This window comes from Euprymna scolopes, chromosome 22, assembly GCF_053919585.1.
Source record: "Euprymna scolopes isolate OS-2025 chromosome 22, ASM5391958v1, whole genome shotgun sequence".
In the NCBI taxonomy this organism is placed as follows: Eukaryota; Metazoa; Mollusca; class Cephalopoda; order Sepiida; family Sepiolidae; genus Euprymna; species Euprymna scolopes.
Window position 1 is genome coordinate 35,757,256 of NC_136503.1, and position 25,432 is coordinate 35,782,687.

The 25,432-nt window shown below is 33.9% G+C and overlaps 1 protein-coding gene across 1 annotated transcript in view; it reads right to left on the reverse strand.

Annotated features, from left to right (window-relative positions):
• Positions 1-25,432, reverse strand: part of LOC145243966 (leukocyte tyrosine kinase receptor-like) — a 491,379-nt gene that overhangs the window by 116,934 nt on the left and 349,013 nt on the right. Inside the window, exons 7-10 of the mRNA XM_080107096.1 lie at positions 16,459-16,536; positions 6,913-7,066; positions 2,540-2,719; positions 1,640-1,732 (exon numbers count right to left, since the gene is read on the reverse strand). Of these exons, the coding sequence (XP_079963222.1) occupies positions 1,640-1,732; positions 2,540-2,719; positions 6,913-7,066; positions 16,459-16,536 (505 nt within the window). The remainder of the gene's footprint in view (positions 1-1,639; positions 1,733-2,539; positions 2,720-6,912; positions 7,067-16,458; positions 16,537-25,432) is intronic.

Sequence of the window (25,432 nt, forward strand, 5' to 3'; positions counted from 1 at the left end):
TTACGACGTTTCAAACCTTGTAAGATCATTTGATGTCAAACTGTTCCCCTCTTTTCTCAGTTCATACAGTTTTTACACTGTTTCTTCTTTGCGATGACTTAACGTGTGATATTTGACTATTCATAATGTTTAGGCGTTTTTGTTTCATTTTTATATTTTGGTATGCTTTCTTTGGTCGTTTGCGATGTTATTTGTGCCATTCCTTTGAAACGAATTCGAGTTCAACGTTTTTTCTATTATATCTTTTTTAAAGATCGAAAATTGGTCACTGTAGTTACGTTGATTAATTTACTACTTGAAAATAAAGAGAGATGGATCCGTTGTGTAAATTTCTATTAAAACAAGTGAAGTATGCATGATACCCCGTGAATGCACAGTAAACGAGGCATAACAAAATGACTAAGTTCAGCATTTGCCCCACCCCACCCATTAAGCACAAAAAGACCCCAGGGGACGTCAAATCCTGGTGAAAATGAACAAACGGTGCAGTTTTGGGTCTTAACATATGTAAATGTGAGTTCTGCACCATGCAAAAAAAATAAATGACTAAGTCCATCATTTGCCCCCATTTAGCCCCAAAAGTCCCTAAGGCCTTGACATATTTAAATTTGAGTTCAGCAGTATGCCAAACTGCTAAATAGACTTACACAGAAAATTTTGGACAAATATGGTAAAATAGTCATTAAAATAGAGTGTTTTTATTAGCCCTAAAAGAGCCCATGAGGCACACCCAAGAGTTATCGCGAAGTATAGACAAGCAAAATTATATAGAAATCAGTTAATTACAACTTTTCAGAAAGCTTTATAAAAATCCGAGGCATCGATTTTTTTGAATAAGCACAAACGTATCAATTTTAGCCATTTTAACCCGAAAGGGATCCCTAGGGGGCAACCGGAGTCTTCCAGAAAATCCGTGTTGTTACTTTTTACTCATATCATGTTTAATGCTTGTGCAAAATTTCAAAAAATTCCAAGCCGTAGTTATTGAGAAAGGACAAGGGTGAATTTTCAGGTTCACCTTCCTTTAGTCGGGGAACCAAAAAAGAGAAATGAGTTTTTTTGTTCTTTTGCTGTTTTTCATTTGTGTGATCCGCAGATGAAAATTTATTCGAGATCTCAAGTCTTTAATCCATTGTCGCTTTCAGTTCTTCCACGACGTCATTTAAAAATGTCCAGGATTGTGCAAGTGCTTCCTTTTATATCTGGTAGCGTAGCCTTTAGGCACAACACAGGCAATTCTATATCAATTACGTCGGAGAAGATAAGCTGAATCCACTACAATCACCTTTTTAGAATCTACATAATTGTTACTTTATATATTATTAAAACCAAGCGTCAAAATAGTGGGAGTTAACTCCCCTTGATTGCCAATTTAAGATAAAAAAGGATAGGAGAATCTACTTAGAGAATAGATCATTTCTACAACATTTAAAGCTTGTATGTCCTATAACATAAAAGTGGTTGACGGACATATTTTGTGCATTTATTTGTGACATCACAAATGACTTTAATCACGTTGTAAAATTTTAAGAGTTACCAAAAAGAATAGTTTACCCACTCTCTCTTCAGGCCACTAAAACAGAATTATAGTCATATCTATCATATTACTAAATTTTAATGAAAGTTCTGTGTTACTTACTGTCATCATAATGCAGTTCTTCTCCTTGGTTGCTTATAAAGGATGCCCCGTCTTGTCCGTTGCCTTCGACTCCTTCACCACCGCCCCGTCCACCTGACATACAGAAAAGATAATTTTGAAAAAAAGAAAAAAAAGTGAAATTTAATTTTATAAATAACTGGAAAAGACAGCCGCTATAATTTCCTATAAACAAAGTTCTTTGTAAGATTTCCCGTCTGCAGAACGCATTACAACAGGAATGTTTTCCTGTTGATTACAACATTATCGTCTTTCGATTCAATTTCAACTGATTCCTCCTTTGAAACCTCACCACAAATATTCGAACCTGAATCATCCCATCAACCATTCTCAATTCTCCTTTAATAGGATTAATAAATGGAAATAGAAACGGCACTAAGCCTATGCGGGTTTAATCAGCTTTCTCGAAAGGAAGATGCTCCATGGGAGTATGAAATCCACAAGCGATTCCCAGTCACGTTTATATCTCTGCTAGGAGAAATGACGACGTTGGGATTTTACAACTCTTGCATGAAAGTTTTGACGTCCTCCTACATATAGCGCCTGGAATTCCCAAATTGGTCACCCATCTGGTACTGACCAGGCTCAACCTTATTTAATTTCGGCGATCTAACGGGAACCGGTGTGTCAGCGTAATTATGCCGTACACAATAGGATTCATACTACAACTGACAAACATTCTATCTCATTAATCTTTATCCTCGAGTGACTTTTGGCCTTAATAGCGATGCATTAGTAATCAAAGAAAGCAAAGGCCAGCCGTTATATTTGACAGTATCTTCACAATAGTTTATATATAAAGGAAGAAAATGGTCTGTCTGCTTGTCCACTTGCTACGTTTAGATTTGTGACACAAGACAATTTTCAAAAAAGCCAGCTTACCAATGTAACCGCCACCTCCACCTCCTGCCTCTCCACAGCTGCTGCCCCCGCCGCCGAAACCGCCGTTACCACCGATCATTTGGTGATTTCCATTTTGTTTTGAGCATCCCAATCCGCCGACGGTTCCTCCGATGATAGAGTTTCTATCATTTACGAAATCATCCCAACTAGCACCGTTTGCTGCAAAAAGAAGAATATTTACATAAAAAAGATAAGATACCAGACAAAAATACACCCAAACGGATGATAAATAGATATAAAAACAGAACAGACCATTTCAATCAGCGCATTTTATCCATAACAACACTTACTCTCACTTATATGTAATGGGCTATTGGGATCAAGAGTCAAATCTAGACGATACATTCTAGGTTGTGTGTTCTGCAGTAAGATGTCTTTCTTTTTTTTTTTTTTATAAATGTCGGCATGTTCGTGCATTCAAGGTAACAAGGAACAAGAATGCATTATAAAAGCTATCTGTCCAAAGATGGAAGTTATTCCAGTAGAAAGTGTCCTGCACATAGGAACCTATATAGTGAAAGAGTGGGATTTTAATGCTTGTAGGTTTTATCGGGAGTACTTATGTTGAGAGGGGTACACGTGCAGTAAGTTCATTGGAGCACATTCCATGAAAGTGCTTGCAAAACAAGGGATGTTGCGGCGATAGGACAAGAAGTTAAGATTGGGAGAATTAATTATGAGGTCAGATACTCTGTTTTGCATCCTGTCCAACAGAAAGTAACTAGTGCAAATTAAGACTTATTTGATACATTAACACTTCGTAAAATCTAGCGTATTCCATTAAATTCTGTGTCGTTTTAACCTCGTTAAATAATAGGGCGGGGGATGAATTAAGGAATGTAATATGCAATTCAGAGGATTGGGTAAAACAAATTACATGCTATTTTATTTAAAATGAAAATGTATTATTATGTTATTATGACAGATTCGGGCCCTACTGTAGCAAGTGAGTACGGTTCAGTAGGTAAAGATGCAAGTTACGCTAACGACGAAGAATTTAAAATAAACAGTTTTGAAAATGTAAATAAATACAAATAAAATATACGGAGCAAATGAAAAATAACAGAAGCAATAACAATCAATAAGAGAGGATCCTAAAACGTATGCGATTAAGCATTGACATGGCGCTGTGTAACATTATTCTATTCTGAATTAGAGGAGAAAAATATTTGTGATAAAATTATAATTATATAAAATCGCTGTTTCTGTTACCCGTCGATTGTTTTTTTTTATTATTGACACATTTTATTATCGAAGACCTTGAGAAATTCAACACGTGGTGAAAATCAACCATATGTGTAAAAATGGTGTTTTTTTAAAAAAACATTTTACCATTAATCAGTTGTTTAGCATAATCACATTGGTTCTCATTGGTTCTCGTTAGATCACCTCCCTGCAAGAACTGTAAAAATCTAACGTCGTCATCTCCTCTGACATGCGACTGGGAACCGCTTGTGAATTTAATTTTTTCATGAAATTTCCTCCTTCAGAAGAAACCGGTTCAACCTGAATATTTTGAATGCTGTTTAAAAAAAATTATCAGATCATTTATGTTCGTAGAAAATTTTGTCTAATTCCTGTTGAGTAGGCCGATATAATACTTTTTACATATGCTAACTTATGTAATATATAAAAATGGGGTATTTTATGGTGATTAGGTTTTTCCCCATAGTACTTACCTCAATCTGTATTATACGTTATAAGTGGGCTTTTGTGTCGAATAACGAGTCAGGTGATATATCTATGTAAATTAAGTATACTATATTTGGGTGTAGTGTTGTTATGCATGTGGAAGTTTTCTTCTTGCGTTTACGACGAAATTTTATGGCTATTTTAACAACGAGGAGCGTTTCAAAAGTAACGCCTCTTATTTTTATTCCGCCAGAATGATCATGATGACTGAACTTATGCATTCATGACCTGAAAGTTTAATCTCTCTGTTGCAAATATTGACGGTGTGCGAAACCAACTATTGTCATGGACGTGCGTCTGAAGCAGAACGGCGTCATTGAATTCCTCCATGCTAAAAAAACTGAATCTATCAACATTCACTGTTGAACTTTTACGAAGCCGACGCAGTTGATGTCAGCACAGTTAAGAGATGGTTTCGTTGATTTCATAGTGGCAACGGAAATGTGAGTGACAAAGCGTTCTCCGGAAACCAATGCACATCAACCACCGCATCGTTGGCAAAAATGCATCGAGAAAGACTATTTTTAAGAACCGAATTTTTATTCGCTTTTCGATACTTATCGGATGAATTTCTGTACAAAACATATCCAAGAACTCTGCCAGATATATAACTTGTGAAATTTGCAAAAGATAGGCTCAATCGTTTCGGAACCTATGAAGAAAGAAATCACACACACACACACACAAACACACACACACACAAACACACACACACACACACACACACACACAAACACACACACACACAAACACACACACACAAACAAACAAACACACACACACACACACACACACACACACAAAGCGACTTTTATATAATTGTAGAGATAGTGATAGAGATAATGATTTATACGTGAATGTTAGACAAATGCTGATTTAGTTTATTTGTTAAACGGAGATTAAAAAATAATACGAGTTTAAAAATGATTGAAATTATTTGGTTAAAACTTTGGTTAAAGGTGAACCACGCTGTTTAAACCCGTTTTACTTAAAACATGATGTTAACGTAAAAATTTTGTATAAACACTGTTGATTAAAGTAAAAACAATGTAGAGAAAAAGTGAACTTAAAGCATTTTATTGGTTAAGTATTTGGGTTAAGTATTGGTTAAATGCTGTTTTAATTAAACAGCATTTAACCAACACTTAATCCAAATACTCGCATAATCTCCCATGGGTCGGAGGATTGAACTGCCGACTATCAACCAGATGGTTGTATGTTAAATCTTTGACCCGGGATCGACCCTGGTATAGCAGCACTGAAGAGCTATTATACACTTAAACAGTCCGCCTGTGAATTTATGCTCCTATTTTGGGTAGAGCACTTTTGTAAATGATATCGCTTTCTGCTTGCTTAGCGTTATGCGACGCTCTTTGCAAATAAAAAACAAATCGAGCACTTTTAAAATCGTCAAAATGCTCATGTAATTAGACATTTGAATATATTGTTTGCGGACGCTGATCCCATGCATCGGAGAATTTAACTGTCGACTATCAACTATATGATTGTAAGTTCAATCCCTGACTTAGGATGGGTGCTAGTCTAGTCGCACTAAAGAGCTGTGATACAAAGAAACAGTCTGTCTGAGGCTGAATATATATGGAAATTCTGAGTTAAATTTCAACAAAATTTATTGTTTGACGAAGGAGTACAAACAATTATTAAAGGGTTTTTAATGAATGGCTCATCTCATCGGAGGAAATATTGTTAACAAAATAGATGTGGGTAATTATGAATTTTGCTTATAAGCACGTAAACTGAAAATTAAAATTAAAATGATAGTGTAAAATTAATACTAAAAGTTGAAATAATGAATATACAGGAACAGTTGTAGAATCCAATGGATACTGGTATATTCCAGAATGAATTGCATTTTAATATATATATATATATATATATATATATATATATATATATATATATATATATATATATATATATATCGTATTCCTTGTTTTGAATCAAAATATTGTAAATTGTACTCCACAATATGGTGACGTTTTTTACTTTATATATACATACATGTATATATATATATATATATATATATATATATATATATATATATATATATATATATATATAACGTGACCCTTGTTTGTGTGCGGAATAGTCTCTACCAAACTGCTCTTCCAATTTGACTTGAAACTTTATATGCACGTACTTTGGACATGTCGAACAAATTCAATTGTGTTTTTACCCGGCAAAAAAGCTGTTAATGAACCAAAATTGAAAAATTGGGACTTGGTAGGCTAAGTAGACTAAATATGCCCCTGCGCGCCTGCGCAAATATACATTTGTACGTTAAAGTTGGTTAATTTTTAAAGTTTTGATAAGCATATGAACTGAGCTCAGATGGTAACGAATAACGCTGGAGCGCTAAATCTCTTGGTTTCGATTCTAGACGATAGCACCTAAGTTATATTTTTAACTTTTGTAAATCACTACTATATATTGGGTATGACAGAGAATTGACCCTATTATAATAAATACGATACTTGCATCAATCAAAAGATTATATTTAAGCATATTTTACGACATGGCAAAGCCGGGTGGCGTCTTAGTTTATATATAAACTTGTTTGTGTGATTTCGTTGGTAAAGTAACGAATTAGTTTGATTTTAGAAAGATAAAACTAGGAAAAAATAGTTGAGACTTACCAGCCAGGCTTGGCGATCTTTCTTCGCTGACAACTTTTGTACAGTTATTTTCTCGGCAAAGTCGTGGTTGGTCTTTGTAGAAAGTGCCGATGCCAACGCCACCGCAACCACCGGCAATTAACAAAGGTCGTACCTGATTCGTTGATTTATTTACCTGCAGAATCAAGCCAGTTCAACATGTTAAACGAATTAATCGTGAAAATATAGCAGTAATCTCGATAAAAAGAAAGCCATAACAACAATGTTGTTGTGCTCAACCTTATATGGAACTAGCAAAGGGTACCAGGCATTACCCGGGTGTTTGGAGGTGTGTGTAGAAAATCCGGGGGTGGGGGGGAGGGTTAAAAATGTTTTGATAGGTAAGTATGAGGATCGAACCTGAACCCTTGAGGCAAAGTTGTAAATTAATGTGTGAAAAAAAAACAAAAAAAACGTGCGACGTTAACCATTGCCCACCGCGAGATGCTAACGGAAACATGTTTGAATTTATTTAATTACTTGGATTTGGCAGGTGCCCGTTTTAATGAGTTAATAAGGTCAAGTTTGACTGGGGGATAGTATTTCATTTACTGCTGAACGCTTTTTCTCCCATAAGATGTTATAGGAAAAAGACTAACCCACATGCGGCGAGCGACAAATGTTGAATATTTATCTTCCCGAAATCGAGCAAATTAAATAGACAGGTGCGCTTCGTTGTTAACTGTGAGATATTACGATTATATGTGATATAAAAAGTTTTAAAAAGTTGCGAATCGACCGACCGTTTCTCTGAAAAAGCCTTTTGTAGACATACAGAAAAAGCGAACACACATACAAAGATACGTACATTTTCGCTTTTATATTTATAGATAATGAAGTCTTCCATTCGCGGTAAAGACCGAGAGAATATGTTTCTCGACCGTTATGCACGAATCTTGCATTAACGTTACCCTAACACTCTTCATTTCTGGGATTTACTTTTCTGATGAATATATTTTGTTTCACCTAAATATCGCTGCGTTTATTCTTTCGGACACTTACGAGACAACAACAGCTAGTAAAGATGCAGAGCACTATGTATATTATTGTATCACACACGAACACACACGCACGCACATGTACGTAGGGTTTTTAGAAAATTTTTAGAGTATAGATGGTATTGTAATGACTGATCCATATTAATGTATAATTGTGTATCGAACGAATACACCACTACTTGGTTCGCTGAACCGTCTCATAACAAATGTCGATACACAATTTTAGGAAGATCGATCCCGTAGTTTCCGTAAAAAACTGGAGCAAACAGACAGAAGGAATAAGAGAAATATGATTGTAATTTATTCAGTTTTTATTTTCATCATCAATTTTTGTGCTCTTTTATTCCTTCGAGTACATTGAGCTTCCTGTTGTCTAATATATCTAATAGGTTCTAATAAAAAATAATATCCTTGCAATTTTAATCATATATATATATATATATATATATATATATATATATATATATATGATAAAATTACAAAGATATAATTTTTTTAATTAGAACCTATAAGATATATTAGATATCTAATAGGTTCTAATAAAAAAATAATATCTTTGTAATTTTAATCATATATATATATATATATATATGATTAAAATTACAAAGATATTTTTTTATTAGAACATATTCGATATATTATATATATATATGTGTGTGCGTGTATGTTTAAGCAAATATTGTTTAACATAACACAATACTTCCATTTTATCTTACCTTTTTGATTTAAAAATTGTTTTCTAATCATCTTTTTTGTGTCAAAGAAATAAAACAAACAATACGTTCCATTAGTCTCACTAACGCTCTCGATTCTTAGTCAGATTATTTTCAGCTGATATAAACGAATTTATAAAAATGTTGGAGAAAAGGAATGGATTTCAAGAAGCAGCCGAAAACATGTATATGAACTCAATTAGAAAAGAACAAACCGATAAAGATACAAGAGAAACATCAAATAGTTATATTAGGAACGTCAGAATTATATAATAGAAGTATTATGTAATATATATGACAACATTAGAGTCGAAACAAGTAAACACATTACTAATAAAAAAGACGAATATTTTGAGAATGAGTAACTAAAGCAGAGTCTGTACCTTGTAACGTGGCACTTCAAGAAATATATATATATATATATATATATATATATATATATATATATATATTCAAGCAAATATTATTAAATGCAACGGAGACACTTTGCTTTATGATTCTTTTTTTTTAATTTTTCGATTTTCTATATAATCTTTTTTGTATAAAAATCAAAAATGTTAATAAAAGTTCCATAGTTGTTGCTGCCACGAGCGCTTTCGATTCGTCCACGCATTATGATCAAGTGTTGAAGTAAAATCCGAAAGAGCGAAAATGAAAATTAAAAGTGAAAACTAAAATGTACAGTAAACGGCGATAGGTAAAAATATATGGAGTCGATGAAAAGTCGATTAAAAATACAGATCGATTAAAAATTCGAGTATTAAAATCAGCAAGTTCGTGGACACCGTTAACAAAGTCCGCCCAATACGAACTACGCAAGACATTTTAGAACGTTATTGCTTTTCTCGAATGCGCATATCATTTATAATGGGTTGAAGAGTTCTAATATATGACACTTCAAGAATTTTTTAGTTTTTAATATTATTTTCATGTTGTATAATTTTTATACAACATACAAAAAATGATTATACAGAAAATCGAAAAATCAAAAAAAAAGAATCATAAAACATTTGCATTTAATAATATTTGCTTGAATGAAAAAATACTGCCTAAATATACTAATTTCATATATATATATATATATATATATATATATATATATATATATATATATATATATATAAATAAATATTATAGCAATGTATAACCCCTTTAAGAACTCGGTCCTTATTGTTGAGCACAGTTGAAATGAAAGTCAGCAACTTAAATTCGAATGCGCAGATCATGATGTTATAATCATTAGATCACTCTGATTGGATATCTCGACATTTAAAAATAAATGTTTAAATTTCAACAGTATTTCTCGCGGTTAAATTTGTCCGTGTAGGTTTGTTTCTTGCTAATGGAGTCAGAAATGGCTTCGTAGCCGGATTCGAATCTCCCGACCGGCGGTAATCGTGACACCCTGAATGGGTGATTCCCGGAAGGATAAAAAACTAGTATCTGTAGATATTGAAAAAATATAATAGTAATTATATATATATATATATATATATATATATATATATATATATATATATATATATATATATATATATATAAGCAAAAGTACCCGTCGTTGACTGGGTTCCAAAACAACCTACAGAAAATGGACTCTGATTTATGAAAGTATGATAGCTTATGAAAAGGAAGGGTTGTAAATTTGGGTTGAATTTGGGGGTATCAAAACCAAAACAAAATATGATGAAAGTAAAAATAAAATAGACAAACCCCATAATTTATTATAACATACATGTTCACACTGAAACACTTATTACAATATTGTGTGGATCTATATTAAAAAACCTTGTTAAACTTTGTGACATATTTCCATTCTATGCAGGCCAAGTGCGAACGAACACCCCATAATTTTATTATATCATATTTCTTCAAACTGAAACATAATTATCAAAGTATACTTACGCAGATAGATATGAAAAGTTTTTATTAAAGTTTGTGCCTATTTCCATTCTATGGAGGCCAGGCGCGAACACAAACCCCACAATTTTATTATACCATCCCTATTTAAGTTAAAACATACTTATCAAAGTATTCTTATGTACATCTATATCAAAAACACTTGTAAACGTATTTTTTTAATTTTTAAATTTTTTATTTCCATACTTTGTGGACCAAGTGCGAACGCAGACCACACAATTTTAATGAACCACCGTTCTGCCAGTTCAAACATACCCATTCCTGTGTCTCGATACATCCTCTATCATTATATGTAATCAGTTTTTAAAAATAATCAACCATATAGGACCCTATTCGTGACCACACACACACACGCACACACACACACACACACACGCACACAGAGCTTATATATATATATATATATATATATATATATATATATATATGATTAGTTTTTTTGGAAAAAGAAATCCAGCAGAGTGTTCATTTCAAAGGAAATTCCGAAGATATCCGAAAAATTAGAGCGTATTTATATTTTGGATTTTGTGTAAAAAACGTTGTTAGATAAGTCATTGGTACCGTCGGTTTCAAGCCAGATAATTAGGACCGTTTTAGATATTCATATCAAGTTCTCTTTAGCCAATACTCATCTCATAATATATATATAGGCAGCATTTTTTCTCTAATGCATGTTTTTTTTTACACAGTGATAACCTCTTATCAAGGCCCGGAAGCCACTCAGGGATAAGGGTTATTGCAAGTACATTACGTTAGTGTGGAGATTTGATGAAGTGTTTAATTAAGGGGGCGGTTCATTAGGAATTTGTTAACATTGGACTTGAAGATATCCAAGTTGTAGTCCGGAGGGAAGCAGGCAGACGGAACAGAGTTCCACAGGCGTGCAGTTCTAAGAAAGAAGCTTTGTTCATGGAATCCGCGTTTTGATTTAGGCACAGATATAGAGTGGGGGGAATTTTTCACAGTGGATTAAGCTAGACGGGTGTTTTTCGTGAAAGATTGGCGAGGGGGGACCAGAGATTGGAGTTCAGACGAGCACCTGCCATGAAAATAACGATAAAACAAAGATAGGCTCGCAACGTCTCTTCTGTGGGAGAGAGGTTGCAGGGTAGAGAAAAGGGCATCCCCCACTAAGCCACGAAGTCTATTTTGTACTCTGTCAAGGCATGATAGGCTGTTTTTGGCCGCTCCTGCCCAGATATGGCAACAGTATTCCATCCTTGGACGTACTTGGCTTTTATATAGATAGAGAATTGCATCAGTAGTGAGATATCTTCTGGAGCGGTAGAAGGATCCCACCATCTTTCCAGCGACCTTGGAAACAGACTTGATGTACGTGTTCCATTTCAGATCAGGAGTAAAGGTCAAACCCAGAAGCTTGTCAAAACACGGGGCCTCACCCAGACGAGAGCCATCCATCACAATTGATGCCAGCTGGGGATCAGAGCGTTGATGATGTAAGGATAGGAGTTTTGGATGCATTAAAGGTAACCAGCCTCATCTTCCCCCACTGAACCACGCGCTCGAGATCAGAGGAGAGAGAATCCGAGAGAACTTTGTCATTTACAGCCTTTGATGTGTTGCCGTAGATGGTCGTGTCATCAGCATAGATGTCAACGAATGATTTAAGTATGTGTTTAGGGAGGTCATTGATGTAGATCAGGAAGAGAGTTGGGCCCAGGATTGACCACTGAGGGACTCCAGCATTTATATTGCAGGCCTCCGATTTTTGTCCATCTACCACTACTCTTATGAACCTATCGGAGAGAAATGATTTAATGATTGAGAAAACATTTCCAGTTATACCGTAGCTGGAAATCTTGTGAAGTAGACCCTTATGCCATACCTTGTCGAAGGCCTTTGATATGTCAAGAGCAATTGCCCTATGTTTCATTGAAGAGCGGGGATAATAAAACTTTTATACCAAAATATTACAAAACTATCAGATGAAAAAAAAAAAAATTAAAATACATCTGAACATTCGCGACCTCGTTAAAGCTGAATCTATAAAAACATTGAAGCATTACTCCCAAAACACAATTACTAACTAAAGAACTTAGAACAGCCGCCAATGAACTAAAAAATAACTCAGACATAACCATTAAAAACGCCGATAAATCTAATATATTCGTCATAATGCACTGAACTATATATTAGTAATTTAGAAGAAATTCTATTCGATGATCTAAAATCAAAAAATAAATAGAAATCTTACCGAACAACTCAAAATAAATATTAACAAATTAATAACATTCAACAACGCGCACATCTACTCCATTAATCTACACAAAATTATAGGCGAATATAGACCGAGCCATACGTACGAAAATGAATTAGGTCGTTGCATGAGTTCCCACCGTTTTTTTTTAAAAAGAAAATCAAAGAATTTTGACAGCAAGAGTAAGTTCACGTGTTATCCAAGCTCCAAGTTTTTGTGTGAATCCCGTCGACTAACGGTAGTGTGAAATTGTCGCAAAATCACACTTCACCTTTTCACCTAATTCTCTACATGTCTGATGGCCATCTTTCTTCAAAAGAAGCTTGAGTTGGTCTATCTTGATTGGTCTTCCGGAACTAAGAGCATCATTGAGGTCAAAATCACTGTGTTTGAATCTGGTAAACCAATCTCGAACAGTTCTCTTAGCTATAGCGTTTTCTCCATATATGGCACTTTTTGACCTCGAGTAAAAGCGAAAATAAGAAGGTTTCGAAAATGTATGATCTTTTATCTACTTGACAATCCATTTGACGGTTCTGAAAAACGAAAAAATTATATGAGCAAAAAACGATGGCCATTATATTGTAGAAGAGAATAGTGCTATTTATACATAATCATACATAACACTTTGCCAAATATCAAAACTTGTTTTAGAACAAATTTTTTTATGAAACGGCGGGAACTTATGCAACAACTTGATAAAAGTACATAAAGGAAACGATCCTCTTCGTCCTATTATTTAGTAAATAGTTAACCCGTTCATAAACTCGCAAAACCCCTCAAACTAATTATGCCATATTTACCCGCTAGTTATAGAGTTAATCTCTCTGAAGATGTAATAGACATACTTCATTCAGTTGTACTCAAAAATGAACTTCTAGCTTCACTTGACGCTGAAAGTCTCTGGTCATGAGACTATAGAGATAATAATAAATAATATATATAATAATCCCATTCTCCATGCATCTAAAATCAACCCTAACACACTAAGAAAATTATTAATCCCTGCACTACTGAGATCACTTTCTATGGCCCTAATCACAGTATATATCCAGGTTGACGGAGTTCCAGTGGCTCTCGGTTCGTTGTTTTCTGAATTTTATATGACCAACCTGGAAAATAAAATCTTTAATACCATACCTACACCATCCATCTATGTTAGGTACGTCGATGGTATACTTCTATTAACAAAAAAATTAGATGAACGAACAAAAATTAAAACCGCACTTCAAAATAATTCGATACTAAATTTCACGTATGAAATAAATAGAAATAACATTATTCCATTCCTTGAAATAGAAATTGAAGTCGACATTGATAGATTTATTACCTATCCATACAAAAACACCTACCAGTAAAGATTCATGTATTCTCAATTTTAAAAGTGAATTGCCCGATATATATAAAATGGCCGTAGTAAAAAATCTCATCTACCGAGCCAAATGTAGTTCTTTCTACTAACGAAATATTTTATAAGCCACTCCCTAAGATAAAACAAACCCTGATTAATAACAACTTCCCAAATTATATCGTTGATCAACAGATTAAACACTCTTTAGCCGCCATTATAAAAACATTACTACTACTGATAATAATAATAATAATAATAATAATAATAATAATAATAATAATAATAACAACATATTTTATTCAAACCAGATGAATGCGAATTATAAATTAGACGAAAAATATCACACACAAACACATTTCAACCATTGAAAAGACAAACTAATATTAGATTCATTATTTATAAACATTTTTTTTTAAACAAGTCAATTAAATAAACAATAACTCTACACTCGACGACAGTTTATTCAAAACTAGAAATGCCGTGTACGTTTTTAAATGCCCCGTAGGAGAATATATTTCCAAAAATAACACGTAAATCTGCATGGCTAGAACTAGTATCTCTCGTCGACTAACATGCCATCTATTTTCTCCGAATAGCTCCATTTACTAACACCTTGCAACATATGACACGCCCAAACTGAATTTAGGAATATACTAATTAAAAACACCGCCATTTTATCCGTCTCACACTGTGATCTTCACCTCCCAATCATAAAAGCCTTACTCATCAGTATGAAAAAAACAACAACCATCAATTAAGCTCAATATGAAGAGGAAAGCACGCTTAAGTGCTTTAGTGATCTTAAACGATTTTGATCGCTTTTTCAATAAATTCATCTACGCAGTTTTTAATTAAGCGTTCGCCCGAAGAAGACTCATAGAAGTCGAAAATGTCGCGACTACGGCAAATTTATTTTTATATTCGAACAGAACGTTCGAACATTAGCCCGCAAATAAAAAAAAGTGTTCTAAGAAAAACAAACAGGAATTATCCCTCTTCCCGAAGATGACAGTTTTAAACGACTTTAAGTTTCTTATAAAAATAAAATTAAAGTCAAAATATAGTAGCAAATCTAATAGCAAAAGTGGTGAAAAACTTTTGTACAGGAATTATTTTTCTCTGTGATGTGACGGGTATTTTACTTCATAAATAATTATCGAATCTCGTAAAAAAAAAGATAACAGCTGTCTTGAGGAAGAAATAATTGTTTCTGTCCAATCTGTAATGCATATGATCTTGTCAACAGTGAGAACAGTTTTAAGAGATAATATATTGTACAGCTGGGGTGTTAGAAGCATAGATTAACAGTCGCACCATTTAAACGCATATTGAATACACGTGCCTACTTAATGTCGTCCCAGCATTCAATTGTGAGCGTGACGTCACGCAATGAAATGCATATATATATATATATATATATATATATATATATATATATATATATATATAGGTATCAAGATCAAAAGAAAAGAGAGGGGAATAAAACAAAAAGGGAAACACACATGGCGACTCGAAAAGTACGCTCAACAAGCACGCTATGTCTCCTCCCCTCACTTCTTCGAAAGCGAGCCGACTGATCGGTTGGTTTTAGGAAGAATTAGCAGATTGTAGCTAAAAGAAAATAAAGCCCTGAAATTTGAAAACTCTAAGGAATGTCGAATTTCCGTTGCAAATACATGTCGGCGAATTGCTCGTGAAACCAGATGAAATAAATAACTTTTTCTTTCACCTAAAACAGGTCGTGACAAAGTTTCCTTTTCTTTGCGAATATCTTCACACAACGTTCGGTCAAAAGTAATAACAACGTTAAAAGGTAATAAACCCCAAGGTTAAAGATTACAATTGTACGGTCGACAGAACCGTCGTATATGTAACCACACTGATGAGTTTTATAAAGGCGAAACAAACTATAATCTCTTGATATAAATATTTAATTAAGCTCTACTAATATAAAGTTGGGTATTTCTATATATTTATCAGTATGTTTGACAAATTTCACTACTTAATTGATTGTCATGAATTTTCGAACATAGTTTGGACGCATAAGGGGTTGTAACGTAAGCTATATTTAATTTAATTCAGTTTTATGCAAAGTGAGCATAAAAGGGGCCAAAGCTATTCGTGCAAATTAAAATAAGTTTAATAATAAATATTAAAAAGCGATTAATAAATATTACCAAAGTTTCTACTTATTTGTAGAATTTTGAAAATATTTTTGGGAGCATGATATTGAATTGTTTTATGCGAAAGTAAATTAAACCTTAACACTAGTTGGAAAAATATATAAAGTATATCTATGAGATCAGCAGAAAGTATATAAAATTCACTTACTTGAAATACAAACGTCCCTCCACCACCGCCACCCGCAAGGGAAGGTCTAGTGAGATTTCTTTTCTCACAATTTCTCATCTGTAAAAATACAAGAGTGAATACGAAAGAGTTATTGTACGGCGGAGCGAAATCCGAAAAGCAGTTGCGTTTATCAATTCGCTACTGTTACTAGCTGTTTGTTGTTGGTGTTTTTTGTTTATGTTTGTTTGTTTTGATGGTTTTGGTGTGTTAATTACTTTATTGATGGACTTCTAATATCTAATTTGTCGTTAGTAGTATACGTGCGACGACATACAAAAAAAAGAAGAAAATTTGAATGCCTACTGCACACCATCCTCGAGTGTTTTCAGTCTCTCTTTACATAGATTTATCAGGCCAACCTTACATTATACTTCTGCTACAAGTGCTGTATATCGTGTTTGAATCATGACGTATTTGTGTCGAATGTGTACGTAGCACTAATAAATGTCTGTTGTGTTCTTATCATAAACGGATAATATGTATGTATCTTGTACGTTGTGTTTGTTGTGTAACGGACTATGGTCCTCGTCCTAAATGTCTATTTTAGCGGCCCGTGATTCGTCCAGATGATGGTGCGTGCATGTCAGAACATATAATACACATAACATATATCTCCTGTTTCTGATATTGCTTCTTTTGGGATATTCGTTAATCGTCCTCGGGGAGCTGGAATCTGTTTAAAGGAACACTTCAAGGCGGGACCCAAGACGATGTGAGATTTTATGTATATTATCCACTCCAGGTATTTGTTATAGCAAAAGGGAGCGATCGACGATCTTGGGCTTGGGTGGTTCTTCTGTCTCCATTCTAAACCCCCATCCCGAATGGTGTGACCCGTTTTAAGCCAACCTGTCTTCCTTAGTGTCTCCAATCCAACTACCTGATGCTTGCGCAAACCGGAACAAGTGACATGTGACACGTCACTTCCAGTCTCCGTTTGCATCTTCCGGTGCAAACTTGACCGGTCACAGAGTTTAAGATGTTTGATAACCTGTCAAAGCCTTACGATTCAAATCTTTGTTGTCCACTCATAGATAGATAGATAGATAGATAGATAGATAGATAGATCATTTACTGCTTCTACCCGGCTATTCTCTAACACAAGTAAACCATGACCAAATATTAAAAATAACCTAGTATTTAGAGCCCCTACTAATCCATTATATGCGGCTATACTCTAATTGAATAATCTACTTTCTAATGATGTTATCTGAAGTAACAACACTTAGCTAGATACTCCACCAGACTAAATAAATTTTTGTGCTGGACAAATTTATAAAACACCATAAAACAGCACAAAACCCAAAAAGATTATAATAACGAAACTATAACAAAGTGGTCGATTAATAGAAAAAACATTGAAGTTTTTCAACGTTTGGAATGTACGTGATAGTATTAATTTAAGACTCTGATATCTATATTATATAGAATATAGTGTTAGCTCAAGGTAGTACATCTTGATTTCTGATATTTAACTAAAATAAAATAAAAAAGAAAAGCATGCACAATTATTTATTTACAGAGAGTTTTCTTCTTGTTTTATATAAAAACGCAGATACAAAATTTAATTATTATTTAATTACCTGCGAAACCTTTTAGTAGGAAGGGCGTTCCAAAAGTAATTCATCCTATTTTTTCCGCCAGAATGGCTCAGATAAAAATGCAAACTGTATTGTTTTGATGACTGAACTTCTGCATTGATGACCTGAAAGTTCCATCTCTCTGTTTCGGATACTGACAGTGTGAGACTTTAAGAAAGTAACCTCTGTCAGAAGCAGTGATGCGTTATTGAATGTCTCTTTTCTCTTCTTCCTCTTTTCTGCTAGTTTATTCTTTAAAACTGTTGCTTTTTATAAAGACCTAGGTCTTAGACATTCTTCGTATTACTTCTGACTCGATATTTTGGCGAATATCAATACTTTATATCCGACCCGTAAACCTAATTCGTTTCTATCATCTAGAATAGCTAAATGCAAACAAATTTAAACAATATCAAATCCAATGGTTCCGAAACTTAAACAATTAAAACAAATAAGAAAAAAAGAAATTAAATAAAGTATATATTGTATATAAAATTAAAAACAAGCAGTAGCTAAATTATTAAATGACAAAAAAAAGTAGGCAATGTAGCTGAAGAAAAACGTACCAAAGTAAACTCTGAACGTTTAAAATAAAATCGCATCCCATAATGCCATCTCATAAGTATATAATAGACACGATGGTATAAATCACACTAATCAAAGAATAGAGGGCGAATGACAATTAAGCACCGTTAATTCCATATACCGAAACCTAGAACTCTCTTTCACACACACATGTGTGGAACTATTTCTCAGTGCCATGGTTTCTAACACACGCTACAGCATGGCCGAGTGGTGATTTGGTCATGAGTGTAGAGATACAAAGAAATGCCTTCCCATAATTCCCTTTCTAGCTCTCTCTCTTTCTGCACGGACCATCATGAGGTGAGCACGCATAATTCTGTCTCTCCGTAAACGAGGGGGAGAGCAGCCCTTCCCTCAACACTAGTTAGGCTAGTTAGTTTTGTTGTGAAGATATGTAAATTGTAAAAGTTTTTGTAATATATATTGTATCTAAAATGTAAAATAAAATAGTTAGTTATGTTTCATATATATTACAATTGTGTCGCGTGTCGTTTGTTTTTGTGTCTGCCATAAATGCCGTCATTGAAACAACGAAGCGGTCCGGAGGATGAAGAAAGAAAATTCCAATCAGAACGCCACCAGGGTGAAGAAGTCATCTTAAGAGAAGGAGCCACACAGCACACCCAGCATCTCAGGTATGCTTTTCTTCTTACAGGCCCTAATGACGGCCACCTTCCTATCTTCATGAGACCACTCCTAAGACACATAGTATAACATGTGAAGCCAGTCACACCTCAGTGACCGACTGATCGTGTTATACATGTATATTTATATATATTTAAATAAACATTATTACAGAGAACAAAAAACTTCAGTTTGTTATAACTTTTTAATTTTTCCCCAGTTTTCTTATAATCTTTTTGTGTGATAATCAAAAATATTGACAAAGTTTCTTCTATGAATCTTTTCGTCGCTCCACTTCAATAATATTTGTTTAAACACACACACACACACACACACACACACACACACACACACACACACACACACACACACACACACACACACACACACACACACACATATATGAGTTAAAATGGAAATCTAAATTCAACTTTTCATCTAAATGTTGCCTTGTGTTCTTTTTCAAGAGCATAAAATTAAAAATAGCAATTACGGGGATACCTGTGACTTGGGGGAACATATATAATAATCAGAGATAATAAATAAAAATTTTTGCTAGGAGATAAATAAATGCGTATAAAGACAAAAGTTAGAAAAATATAAATATAAATAAAAATATTATATGCACATATATATATGCATATATATATATATATATGGAATGTACATAACTGTGCTATTATCAAACTGAAATGGGTAAATAAGAGCAAAATAAAACCCAAAGGACATACCATTCACTGGACAAAGCGGGAGAGGGCAGAGCGGTAGCTCTAGATATATCTAAGGCTTTTGACAGGGTATGGCATGAGGGTCTCCTCAGGAAGATTAGATCTTACGGTATCACTGGTAGAATACTTAACATAATTAAATCCTTCTTAGATAAGAGAAAAATCCAGGTTGTCCTCGACGGTCGTACATCTAAACAATATGATATAAATGCGGGAGTGCCCCAGGGATCTATCCTTGGACCTCTGCTGTTCCTGATATTCATAAATGACCTCCCCGACAAAATTGCCTCTGAGATGGGTATATATGCTGATGACACCACACTCTATAGCAGGCACGACAGGAAAACAAATGAACATATATCTAAAGTGATGGCAGAAACACTAGAGGATGACCTCCAATCAGTAGTGGAATGGGGACAAAAATGGATGGTAACGTTCAATGCCACCAAGACAAAACTGGTTTCATTCAATAATTACAAGAAACCTTCTCTACCACCTATAGCAATGGTCAACGACTCTTTATCTGAGAGTACGTCTCTCAAGCTCAAGTTCACAGGAAACATGAGTTGGAACAATTACATCGAGGGCATTGCCAGGGCCGCTGCAAGGAAGGTGGGCTCTCTCTACCGTGCTAGAAAACTTCTAACACCCGAAAGTATCCTGTACCTCTATAAGGCCACTATTCGCCCATGTATGGAGTATTGCTGTCATATTTGGGCCGGTGCATCGGCTACTAGTCTCTCGCTCCTTGACAGGGTTCAAAAGACAGTCGCAAATCTGATAGGCCCTAAACTGGCATCTAAACTTCAGCCTCTGTCCCATCGTCGAAACGTTGCATCCCTCTGCCTGTTCTACAAGTATTATAATGGTGAATGCTCTGAAGAACTGCAAGCACTTGTACCCCCACGACGTGAACACCCTCGACAGACCCGACAAGCTGCAAAATCCCACCCCCACACTGTAGAGATCCCTAGATGTAAAAGATCTTTCTACTCCAGTAGTTTCTTCCCCAGAACTGCTAGACTTTGGAATTCCATTCCAGGTCACTGCTTCCCCAACTGTACTGACATGCATAAGTTCAAGTGCAACGTGAACCAACATCTCGCTGCCCTAATCCCTACATAGTACCCCAGTAGATGTTTCCCCTGATAGTAGCCCCCTACACCAAAGTGGCAATGTGCCTTGTTTGGGGTGAAAATGTAATAAAAAAAAAACAAAAAAAAACATAATTTAGAAGTAAGAAATTTAGGTTTATACTGTCTCCATTGATAATAGTATTAGTTAGATGAGAAGACATAATAGAATATTTAATTGTACTTTGAGAGATAATTCTAATTATCGTCATATATATATATTTTTTTTGTGGCTCAGTTTTAAAGGTCCATTTATAAGCCCAAACCGTGATCATATGTCATAGCATAGGAACATAAAACGCCGAGTGTGTTCTTAGTTTAATGGCTTTTTGTGATCTTAAATTATCTGCCCAGGCTGCGTTGATCCCCCCGATGCAGTTCTTATCATCATCTAAACAATTATGTTCAACACATATGTTTTCGATAATTAATATATGAGTAAAATAAACTCAGCATTTATTAAACTATCTTGAAAATGTGTAGGCAGATATGTTCATATATTTAATTAAAATTGGAAGTAATTTAAAATCCTCTTAACAAAACGTTAATACATTAAATGCAAACTTTTATAAATATTTTATTTTATAACGGTTTATTTATAGAGGACCGACGAGTTTGCTAAGTAGGTTTGCTGTAAGATAATTAATGCTTATTTGGAAGTCAGATAAGAGTTATTTAAACAGTAATTTTGCTCAACGTCTTCAAAACTAATGGCAGTACAGTTTAATAATGGATAATTACGTTTACTAGTATAGATTTTATCATAGAAGGTACAGTGTAGATCCAAGCGAGTTTGTTGTGCATGGAATAGAAGCAGTTGAAAGCGTCTATACAGAATAATCTGTCATCAGGTGGGGTAAGAAGATAACGATATATGAATTCAGACCCACAAATAAACGTCAGAAAGCCGCTAACAAAATATCTCAACGACAACATAACTATTGAGTATCACACGCGTTGATGGGTATTCTTTTATCTGTCTGTATTTCACTTTATCCATCTATGTGTATCTATCTAGCTAAGAGATACATAGGGTAATATACTGTCTGTTCTTCTATATAGAAGTGCAAATTATGCTTATGATTACTTAATATTTTTCTCTATATAAGCTTCCATTTCCAGAAGCTGCCTTATCTTAATTGCTTTTTTGTACGCACAACGACGAAACTGCCTTAAAAAGCAACACAGCCATGAAGAGGAAAGGAAAAGAGACACCGCAACATATATTCAACATGAACGAAGAAAGAATAAAGGAAAAATGTAAGAATACCATTTAAAATTAAATTTACGTAAAAACTGAACACTCAATCTATCAACCAATCAATCAATAAATAAGGGTTTGATCACTCAATGAGGAACCCTTCCTGGACTTTAGCCATCTAACTCCTGAGCTGTCCTGAGCTATCCGCTGTTATGTGGGACCCATGTGTTTTATCAGGTCGTCTCTCCATCTTGTTCTTGGTCTTCCCTCTGGCCTCTTATGTTCACGAGGTGTCCATTCCGTTGTCCCGATAGACCATCTGTTGTCATTGTCTGGCTACGTGCCTTGGATGTTTTGATGGCAGTATTGATGTCAATAACTCTTGTTGTTGGCGGATCCAGATGTTTGTTTTCTATCTTGTAGAATGATGCTTAACATTATCTTCTCCATCTTCCTTTGTACAACTGCCAGGATTTCACTTTGGCGAGTTGTCAGGGCCCATGTTTCACTACTGTAGATCATCACAGGTAGTACATATTCATTGAAGATTTTTCCTTTGATTGATATATTTGCTTTTCGGCTTCTCATGATATTCTGCACTTTCCCAAAAGCTGCCCATCCCAATGCTATCCTTCTCTTTATCTCACTGAACACAAGTCTAAAAATTGATAAACCATATTTTTTTTTTGTTTTTCCACCGTAAAGAGTTAAAATTGGGCGTTTTTTAAAAACTTTTGTTAGTCTTATAACTCTCATTTTCTTCTTAATTTGTCATTAATTTCTTACATCCGACGAGTGATATTTCTGGCAAAGGCTGACGAATTGCTGTTTTTCTGAGTTTGCAATTTTTTAAAGTAAATGGTATATGGGAATTTTCGATCTTCTTGTAATATCGCCTTTTAATGTGTTTTACACCATTTTTTTTATGTAAAACGAATTTTTTTAAAAAATGTGTTACTTTGCTTTTATTGAGCTTTTCTTTCTCCGTTTATTTATTCTGAATTCATTAAAACATTCACATCCAAAAACTAGATACGTCTATGCATACAGCACATGGATTCTTCCACATCACGCAAAAATGTCACAGGGGAAATTAACAAACAAAGTAATTGTTGATAGAAAATAAATTGTTAATAAAACTTTCGAAATTGGAATGTTAATCGATCGATTAACTGGCAACTTTTCATTTAATGAATTTTTATTATAAAAACATTTTTTAAATTAATTTCTAAAAATTGATCAACAAATAAGTTAATTACAGAAAACATAACTCTTTTTACCAAATAAACTAAATATGTGGAATATGGTAAAATTTGTGCCCGTTTTTGCATTGAATACGAATCCCTGTTAATCTCTATGCATCGAACTGATGCCACAAAACTTAGTGAACTGCACCTTATCATAACAAAAGTCCATTAAAATTTGAACCAGATCAGACTAATAGATTCCATTAAACGTGTAGCGTAAATGTGGTATTATGGTGACTAAACTATATTAATCCATAAGTATGCATCGAACGCACGCCATAATACTTAGTTCTCCGCACCTAATTATAATAAATACATAAAAAATTCAGCCAGATAAGCATATTAGTTTCCGTGAAACTTATATATATATATATTGTTTTAGCAAAAACCAAGACTTCAAAGAATGGGTTGATAGCAAAAGGAGTGTATTTCATCGTTAGTTACAATTGTTTAACGACTATTCAGATAAATCCAAACATTACGTCGTTTGAAAATTTTCACAAGAACAGCCTTTCTGCAGACTTATTGATTAAAAAACACTTTAACAAGAAAACATTATGGAAACCATTTCCCTTATAAGGAAAAGAAAACAAGCGAAAATATTTTAACTATATCGCATCCTTGCAAAGTATATATATATATATATATATATATATATATATATATATATATATATATATATACATATATATATATATGTAATTATTTTTACTATAATAATTAAATATATATATATATATATATATATATATATGTAATTATTTTTACTATAATAATTAAATATATATATATATATATATATATATATATATATATATATATATATATATATATATGGAATAGGGAATTCGCTTTGTAATAAATACTAAAGCTGCATGAATTAACGTATATTTAAGCGTATTGTCCGACCCAGCAAGTTCCGGTTGTCTCCCGCTAGTAGTAAAATAAATGTAATTATATGCATGCAGCTCGTCAAGTATGGTTATTATGCGCTTGTATTGCCAGAATTTCGTAGTCGTACATCATTGTCGAATAACCTCACAAGTGGACACGAATAAATAATGAACATTTTTTTTCTAAAAGTTCTTATCAGGAAAAATACGTAATCAAGCAACCATGGAATTTACTCAGGGTCATGTGAGTACAAAATTATTTTCATCATCTGATTTCTTGTTAACCTTACCCGAGAACATTAATCCTTGCTCTTGTTATAGGGCTCTGTTTTAAATTTAATCCAACTTTTTATTATTATTGGATTTTCAGCCCCAAACAAGACTCAGTGCCACTTTGATGTAGGAGACTACTATCTGGGACTTAATTTGTAGGGGTACTATGTAGGGAGTTGAGCAGCAAGATGTTTGTTTACATTACACTTGAACTTCTGAATGTCAGTACAGTCAGGGAAGCAGGGAATTTCAAAGTCTAGAGAAGAAACTATGAGAGTAGAAGGCTTTCTTACATCTAGAGATTTCTACTGTGTAGGAATGGAACTTTGCTGCTTGTTGGGGGTTTTCTGGGATATATACGTTGAAGGAGGTATAAATTAATACAACGAAGTATAAAGGCGGAAACACAGAAAGTGCACAATACTATTATAGAATTAAATTCAGTTGTTTTTTTTTTACTTAAATTTTTATTCATATGAAATCAAAAATAGCAATTGATTCGTGTTAATTAATAGCATATTAAAAAAAACTCCAATCATGTAAACATAGCGTAAAATATATAGTTTGATTAGTTTTTCTTACATGCGATATTAATGTCATATTAATGCATTTGTTTGTTTGTTTGTTTTTTGCTCCGAATTAATGAATGAATAATAAAGAGGAGTTCGCCACGACATATTCTCAATTTC